The 9,213-nt window shown below is 47.0% G+C and overlaps 1 protein-coding gene across 1 annotated transcript in view; it reads left to right on the top strand.

Moving 5' to 3' along the window:
- The first annotated feature begins 5,734 nt into the window (after positions 1-5,734).
- Positions 5,735-9,213, top strand: part of XRN2 (5'-3' exoribonuclease 2) — a 91,897-nt gene continuing 88,418 nt past the window's right edge. Inside the window, exon 1 of the mRNA XM_024219970.3 lies at positions 5,735-5,901. Within this exon, the coding sequence (XP_024075738.2) occupies positions 5,827-5,901 (75 nt within the window). The 5' untranslated portion in view covers positions 5,735-5,826. The remainder of the gene's footprint in view (positions 5,902-9,213) is intronic.

The following is a 9,213-nucleotide window of genomic DNA, read 5'->3' as shown; positions in this document are numbered from 1 at the left end:
GGTATTTACAATCTAGTTCACCAAACGGTGTCATGTAAGGGTTCTACTGAAAGCCTATGTTCCCCGGGTCATCATAATCTTTGCAAAATGTAGGCGTGGATAATATGTAAGGATATCTATACATAGGAAATTACATCGTAAGGCCTTGAAGTTAAAGGCAGGTCACTCAGAGGTGACATATCTTGAGACAGGTTCCACCAAACGGGGTAGGATGCATTTATCTCCCTGGCGGACCATTGTGCATTCTGTGTCTTATGATGGAAATCAATTTGCAGACTGAGTCAAATGCTAATGCAGGGACTTCAGGAGAAGAAATGAACAGGAAGAGGTGAAGAGTGTGCATGTGTGCGTGTAGGGAAACCCTGTTTACAGGTGAAGAACAAAGGACTGGTCTAATATATCAAGGGGTGCAGAGGGACACCCTAGCATTCTTCATCGGGGAGACAAAAGCTGCTAGCGGGCTTGGTCTCATGGAAGAAGGGTCTCAACCATCCTCATTGAAAAATGCTGTGAGCAGGACTTTGGGCAAAGAACAAGAAGGCATCTTGCGATTTAAGCTTAGGTTCTAGAATGTATGTTGCGATTTGATTTTATAGGTAATCCTTTGTCTCCAATATTTCTGCTTGTGATTATTTGTAGAGCTGCCTGGGCTGGGCACTGGGTACTGCGAGTGGCAGCCCGACATGCTGCTGCAGTTCCTGTCCCCGTTGCGGACCATGACCCTGCTGGTCTTGCTCGTTGTTGCTAGAGCCCTGCAAATCCGCGGATATCCACTTTATTTCCATGCAGATCCGCATCCGTGGATATCAATTGTGCCCGCGCAGGGCTCTAATTATGTGCCTCTCTGATCTTTGTTAAATAAACGTACACTTGTTTTCTCTATAAACAAATCCAAGTGTTGTGTGTTAAGCAGAGCTGGGGTCTAAGGTGTAACCAGTAAGCTGTGGTGTCCTGATCCTTTGGGAACAGCAGCTCTGGGAATTGTGTGTCAGCAGCACAAGGGCTGGACACTGCAGGGGGACGCTCGGAAGAATTGGGGCTGGAGTGGGTGCACCTATCGCTAACCTTCCTGAGGGACAGCGGAGCCTGCGTAAGCTGAGAGGGGAATGCTTGTGCTTCCTGTGGCAGGAGGTGTCAGTTGAGGCAGGCATGGGGAAAGGCAAATTTTCATGCTCAGGGCAGGTGGCAGCAAGGTGCCTCACAACCCTGGGTACCCCGGGAAGCATCACGAGACCCCATGCGAAGGTGTGTGCTGGTGCACAGAACCTCTTTACCAATCAACTAAAATTGAACAAAACCCGCAGTTTGAAAGCTCACACCAGGCAGGCTGTTGGTAAGAGAAATTTACCCTCCAACCTCCTTCTATCAGAGGTGCAGCTCCCTCCCAGCGGCCCTAAAAAGAAACCTCTACCCAGTCCAGAATGCAGTCAGTCCACCAAGCATGCATGGCTGACAATTTTTATATCGTCCCTAATACAATGTTTAAAAAATAGCATTGAGATAATATCCTGCAAATAATTTACACTGGTGCTTAACTTTGCACCCTCGAGTAGTGGCATTGGCTTGAGGGGGTGAAATCCTGGCCCCTCTGAAGTCAATGGCAAACCTTCTAGGTTGGATGTTGGACAGGCATTTTTACCATTGTTGTCCTTGGGAGTTTTGCTTTACCAGTGAATTCCTACTATCCTTGTTGCTTCTCTGGTAGGTTATTATGTATTTCATGAGTCTATAGTTTCATTGGTGCAAAAGCACATATCTGGCACAACAGCACTGGGTCTTTTATTCAACTGACTGCTTGTTTGGATCACAATGCAGGGTCTCTCATTCCTTTATGTACATTTCTGTTTGGCAAGCACTGGTGGACATTTCCTTAAAGAGGATTTCACATAATAGATTTCTGCACATGGCAGGGTTTGTTTTAGGATATGTAGCAAGGGCTACATTTTTGCAACAAAAAGTAGGTCGACTTTTTCAGTGAAATGTTTATTGAGGAATTAAAAATGTTTGGAGCTAGCGAAAAACAAGAATTTCAACCATAATTTAAGCCAGTAAGTATAAGGAAAGGAGATGATTAGTTTTGTTTACTAGTCCATTTGTCATTTTTATTATCAGAAAAACTATCAATGCTCAGGAACTGTTCATATTAAGTCACCTCTCTATGTGATAAGTATACTAATTTCTAGGAGTAGTAGTGCTACAATAACATGCTTCAGTCAGGGGACATTTTCGAAGGAACAGATAAAGGCCTATCTTTACCTCATACAACAGATGTAGTGCCAATCTGAGGTTACTGAGAAACCTATTCAAGTCACAGATTTTAAATCAGAGATATGATCATACATGGTTTAATATCATAGCTAAATGAAGCTATGAATAATGAGAAGTACAATATTGGGTTAATTTGTTTTACTGTAAATACCTACGGTTCTTTCCTTCCCCCTCTCCCTCCAATCAGTGTAGATGACTCAGTACCCAGTACTGAGATTATTTTTATTAACGTTTCCCCAAACCTCTTTCTTACATCCTCACCAACGTCATTGCCCTAATGAAGTCGGTATATTGTCACCAAGACATGGTAGAGTACAAAATCTTGATCACGTTAATCCCATTTAATATCTGAAGATTTAATTCAGTTTCAACATCCTCAAATGGCTAATTTATTTTTATTTGCTTATGCAATGTACAAATGACATGACAAGGTTTTTTTCATTGCTGCTCCTTGTATTTGTCACAAATCGTGCCCTCCAATTTTCCAGTTTGTGCTTCTGTTGAAATTGCATCAGCTCAGTTATGTACTTTCAGCGCTCTATAATCATTATGACTTTTCTTAAAGACTGCTGCTGTTGCTTGCTTTGTGAATCACCACAAGAGGCAACATTTCCGTAAATCCATTCTGAAGGGGAAAAAAATCCTCCCCTCTTACGTTTCAAACCTGTTTCATTACTGTGCAGCCATATCCTTTCTGTGGAACAGGGGGGAAAAATCGTAATAAGTCTTGGTAGCAACACCTTGCTTAATTTTCCTTATTCAACTGTTTTCTGGATGAAAAGTGTCATATAGCCGGAGCCAGAGAAGAAATTTTTTTACACAGTTTGTAGTTAGTTGAATAATGCATTTGGAAATTATACTTAAGGCAAGATTGCCAATTACCAATATGCACTAAGGAAGGGGCAGTGCATAGATGCACAGGAGTCAAAATTGGGTTCTTGGTTCCCCCTTTGCTGTCTATTGGTTTTATACTGCTGCCCGTCAGCACAGTGTCTGATCACCTTCCACATAAATCAATAGCAATGGAGTCCTAATGGACTTCATGGAGTCTCTGGAACTTCTTTTTCAGGGTAAAAATTCTGCTTGGGGTAAGTATTGTGGGTGTTTCAGAGGGTAAGTAATCTGCTATTGATCTATACGAGTGGGTCCTGTTGGGTTCCAGGAAGGAATTTCCCTCCAAGTCAGCTTGGCAGTGACTTTAGGGATTTTTCGCCTTCCACTGCAGTATGTAGAGGTGGGTCACGCACTGCTACCTGCAATGAAGGTGTTCTGCATGGGGGAAAAAAGCAGTACCTTATGCTCCCATACTCCCCTGCACCAGTATGCAGAGTGAGCAACAATCCTGACCTTAAAAAATAATGTTCTTTTCAGTTTTCAAGAAGTCTTCTTTCTTCTTTATGAACTCACATCCTCTAAACAAGCTTGTTCTAAAAATCCTTCTGATTGATTTTATACACTTCTTTAGTTAAATATATAAAATGATGCCAATACTTATAATTATTACTAATAAGAAATCATAATCCCAATCATAGATCCCAGGTTCTGGGCAATTATACAAAAATTAAAATTCACCATAACCAATAAAGCAATTCCTCCCAAAAGTTGGTCAATTGGTTATGGATAGATTGTAAAACAGACAAGGTGGGTGTGGCAGTATCTTTTATCAGACCAACTTCTGTTGTTCAGAGAGACAAGCTTTTGAGCCACACAGAGCTCTTATTCATGTCTGGGAAAGGTATTCTGAGCATCTCAGCTAAAAGCAAGATGGAACAGTGACTCACTAATCCCCCCTTTTGTCCTATCAAAAGGTGCTAATGGGCCACTCTACCTTGAATGGTACCTTAGACTATGTCTACACTGACAGCTGAAGGACAAAACTTTTGTCTTTCAGAGGTGTTTAAAAAAAACACCCCCAGAAGACAAAAGTTTTGCTGACAAGTGCGGGCGTGAACAGCGCTTTGTTGGCAGGAGCGCTCTCCTGCAGACAAAGGTAACGCCACTCATGGGGGATGGACGTTTTTTGTCGGCAGGAGAGCTGACAAACAGCGGCTACACTGCACACCTTTTAGTGGCCTGGCTGTAGCAACACAGCTGTGTCGCTAAAAGCTGCGTGGTGTAGACACAGCCTTAGAATATGTGCTGACTACTTCTGCTAAACAATCTATTCCACCTGGGGTCTGCGATGAGCTGTACAAAACCCCATGTGAGTCAGAAAAGCATTAATGGGCTGCTGGGGGCCCAATCAGCCCAGCCCCATGACACCTAGGAGCAGGTGTCAGGCTGCAACGGAAAAGCTAAAAGCAAAGAGCCCAGGTTAGTTGGTGGCTGGCTGGGGTCAGGAGTTGAAGAAGAGTGCTGTGTAGCAGCACCTTCCTGAGGGAAGGTAGGCAGGCCTGGGAAGACCATCTTGGTTGGTTGCCAATGCATGCCTTAGGTTGGCATGAGTCCAAGAGGGGCGGCAGTGTTTGTTTTCTTGGTCTGCTCTAGAGTGAGGAAGGGTGAAGGGGGTTTGCTTTTGTGTTTATTTGGACTTTTAAGTACCCTGGAAGGGGTGGCACTTTTAGCAGACTTAGGGCCTGGTCTGCACCTCAAACTTAGGCTGACCAAGGGGTGTGTGTGTGTGAAATTCATGCCACGGATGGGTGTAGTCAAGCAGCCCTCAGCCCTGGTGTCGATCCTGCTAGCATCCTTCTGCCACCACAAAGGTGTCATGTCACAAATTGCAACAGCCACAAGAGGTCACTGGAGGGGGCCTTATTTTGTACTGCCCGGTCAGGACTTGCTGCCTGGCCCCTGGGGGCAGCAGGGGTAACTTTTATGCCTTCTGCCCCTCGCCGTGGCTCTGTCTGGCAGGGTCTTAACCCGGTGGCCTACCCCCCACACCCTGACTCTGCCCCTGCCTCCCGTGCGGCCAGCTCCCTCCTGCCCAACGCCTCCCACGAGTCCCCCTTTGCAGGGAGCAGCTGTCTCACGCCCACCTGAGGGCAGCGGCTTCAGCAGATGCCACTGAGCATGCTCAGTCCGTGCGAGCATGCGCAGTAGCAGCGCAGCGGCCCGTTCTGTCAGGCCGTTGGGGACAGGCTAAAGGGGGCGGACAGAGGCTGGCCCCGCGCGGGCGAGCCCCCAACGGCCCACGTCGGCTGGCGCCCCTGGGCTGCCTGCAGCCTCAGGCCCGCGTGAGCCGTGCGTGGGCGGGGGGGGCGCTGTAGGGGCTATTGAGGGTGCCCGGGACTGAGGCGGGCGAGCCCGCCCCTCCGCTTCCCGACTCTGCTACCAACAGTGAAGCTCCGCCCTCAGCAGGGAACGGGGCTGGCCCCGCCCCTAGCCCCTCTGAGGGGAGGTCGAGAGCCCGCACTGCGCATGCCCGAATATGGCAGCCCGGAGCTGCTGTAGTCACGTGACTTGCCCCCGTTCGCTGCCGCCCCCTCCTCCTCTGTCCCCGAGCACTTTTCCCCCCATCGTGCCTTGCGCTGCCCCTTGCCCCGGAAGTCCGGTTGCCGCCGCCGCCTGGATTCCAATTCCAACTACGCGGCCGCTGCTGTAGCCCCACGCGGGGCCATGGGAGTCCCGGCCTTCTTCCGCTGGCTCAGCCGCAAGTACCCCTCCATCATCGTCAACAGCGTGGAGGAGAAGGTGAGGCCGGCGCCGTCCCGGGGCTCCTCCCCCCGCATCTCCTTCCCGGGGCTCGGCCTCCATCCCCCCCGCAACCCTCCTGCCCGTCCTGGGGGTCGGCTCCCAGCAGCCACCACCTCCCCTCCAGGCCCTGGGCTCGGCCCCAGCGACCACCTGCTCCCTCCTCCCGGGCCCGGCCCCCCATGAACCACAGACACCCCCCCCCCGGCGCCCCAGCTCCCGCCTGTTCCACTTGGACTCCGGGAGCTGCACCCGGGGCTGACTCTGTAGCCATTCCAACCCCTTGGTTGAGCTGGGAGCTCTGGCCCAGGCTGAGTGTGGAGATACAGCCACAAAATCTTTCAGCGTGGAGATCTGGCGGTCCCTTGACTGAATTGCACGGTGTGTGTGTGTGTGTGTTGTGGATGTGCCCCCCCCCCATTATGTTAGGTACTGTACAAGTATGCAACAAACACACCCTCTCTCCCCACTTGTGAACAAACCCAAAGGGCTGAAAAGCTCATTAGTACACTGCAGATTTGTGACCTTACTTGCTGTGTTAAAGTGCACAGTCAATTGTCTTTTGATACATTTCGGTGGATTGATTTATATCTAGTAAATGCTGATGTGTCTTATTTAGTGCTAACTAATCCTGTGGCACTGTGCAAGTAATAAATAATAGGGAAGAAGCTGAATAGTGGTGCCATGATAGTATCCAGCATCTGCCTGTTAGTTCTTTGAATGGAAGCTTGAAGTTTTCTTATTATATGGCTGCTGCTGTTTCCAAATGTTCTGAAAACTGGACCTTTTATGTAACATTTCTTATTGTATTTTCTGCAAAACTGAAGAGAACTGAACTTTTTTGCTCCTAAGCTACGGTTAGTATCAAGTAATGGTTTTTGTGTTTCCCTCTCCAATACCCTCCTGGGATTGTAAGTCCTTGCTTGCTGTCTTTTCGACTTTCCCCTTCTGTTCATTTTGTGTGGCACAGAAGCTAGTACTTCTTATATTTGTTATAAGCGCTTTTAGTTCTATTTATGCCATCTTCTATTGGCACTATCATTAATGACAATTCAACTTTAGCTACCAGAAAATCATTATTGCTTAATGACTGACTGGATGAATTGCCGAAAGTGAATCTGAAGGTCTTTAGCACGTCTGGTCATTAATTGCCGTGAAATGTCTGACCTAGAGGTCACTGTTGCTGCTATTAAACTTTGGCAAAATGTGAAAAATGTAAAGGAAAAAAATCTGTTGAAAAGTTGAATGGCCTGATGCTGTGGCGATAGTGTTCTGTTTACAGTGCTGATTTCTTCTGGGCTGTTAGGCCTGTACAGGAAGTAACCAACAGAAAATATTCTATAAGATTTATAATTGTTAGCAAACTGCAGAAATGTGGAGAGATCACAAGGTGTTTTTTTTTAGCATGTACAAAACCAGTAACTAAGAACGCTTCTCAGTTGCAGAGTTTCAGGTTTTAAAGCAACAAACTTAAATGTAGTTTTACAATACTGATACAAAAATGTCAGTGTTTGGTCATAACCAATTACAAGTAAACTTGTGTAGGCTATGATATAAAAGTAACTATTGTAGACATCGTATTTTAGGGGTGGAAAATGGTGTAATGGGAAATTTTGGGGGAAGAAATGATTGGACACATTTTGTTCACTTAATCTTTTCTCCTATATAGACCTCAAACCACTTAATCGTGCTTATATGTTTTCTCTGAATTTCCTTCAATTTCTTCATAATTTTTTTGGTATTGAGAGGTATAACTGTGCTCTGACCTCTTGGAAGATTGTCAAGTGTTTCAGGATCTTTACCTATCCATTCTATTCTTCTGATATTTAAGTGGATGATTCAATAGCTTGATAATGAATATTGTCTAACAGTTTTGGGTTTTTTTCTGTCAACGGGTGGGGTGGAGGAGGATTAACTTTTCCTTATAGCAGTTGCTTGAGTTGAGCTTAAGTAATAATTTCTAGATCGGCGTGGGCAAACTATGGCCCAGGGGACCACAGATGACCCTTCAGACATTTTAATCTGCCTCTTGAGCTCCAGCCGGGGAGTGGGGTCGGAGGCTTGCTCCACGCATGCCGGGGCTCCGCGCAGCTCCCGGAAGCAGCAGCATGCCCCCGCTACACGTAGGGGCAGCCAGGGGGCTCCGCACACTGCCCCCGCTGCTCCCATTGGCCAGCAACTGCAGCCAATGGGAGCTGCAGGGGCAGTGCCTGCGGACGGAGCAGCGTGCAGAGCCACCTGGCCGTGCCGCTGCATAGGAGCCAGAGGGGGAGGGCATGCTGCTGCTTCCGGGAGCTGCTTGAGGTAAGCGCTGCCTGGAGCCTGCACCCCTGACCTCCTCCTGTGCCCCTGCCCCATCCCTGATCCTCCTCCCGCCCGCCCTCCGAACCCCTTGATCCCAGCCTGGAGCACCCTCCTGCATCCCCAGATCCCGCCCCCCCAGCTGACGCCCTCACTCCCTCCTGCACCCCAACCCCCAATTTTGTGAGCATTTATGGTCCGCCGTACAATTTCCATACCCAGATGTGGCCCTCGGGCTAAAAGGTTTGCCCATCCCTGTTCTAGATGAAGGTCTAGAAACTGCAGCTTTTCTTGCTTCACCGTGAAAAATCAAGCAATTCTTTCACCTTCCTTTTTTCTTGGGTTGGAATAGGAGTCAGACACTTCTTCGTGCTCTCCATATATGATAAACGAAAAAGGGCAAGAACACAGACTGAAGATTGGTAGTTTTCAAAATTGTTTCACTTCTCTTTTCAAATGAGCTTCACAAAGATAACAATGACAATAAAATGCAAGTTGAAGAAGATATTTGTAAGTACTTTACTAGTTAAATAGCACTTACAGAAGAGGGAATTTTATTAAACTAAGGCAGTTCAAAAGCAAAAACCTTGACTTAATGTTAAGGTTGCTCTCATAAATAAACTAAACCATAAAAAATTAGGAATTTAAGCATTAAAAAGGAGTAAAAGGCTGCAAAGTCAAGCACTCAAATTAGGAAATGCCAAAGTGAATGTTTCCTGTGCAACCTTAATTTGCCCCCCTTGTGCGTATGCGTCATGGTAGTCTTACATGAGCTCTCTTTTAAACCAAACAGGACTCCAAGGTCATTGAGTGGAGTAGGATGAATGTGCTGTGGGAGTGAATCCGTGTAGTTAAGAAGTCTGTTTTCTATAGGTCCCTGCCTTTTTTTTATTGTGGAATTTGAAGGTTTGTGATGAATGAAGCAGGGGATTGTAGGAATAAGGGGGATGGCCTTGTGGTTAGGGCAGTTGAATGCTGCCCTAGAGACTGGGGTTCTATCCCTGCCTCTAT

The sequence above is a fragment of the Terrapene carolina genome, unplaced genomic scaffold, assembly GCF_002925995.2.
Source record: "Terrapene carolina triunguis isolate 2854851 unplaced genomic scaffold, T_m_triunguis-2.0 Scaffold132, whole genome shotgun sequence".
Classification (NCBI taxonomy): domain Eukaryota; kingdom Metazoa; phylum Chordata; order Testudines; family Emydidae; genus Terrapene; species Terrapene triunguis.
Note: the sequence above shows the minus strand (reverse complement) of the source record. Positions and strands in the feature narration are given on the sequence as shown.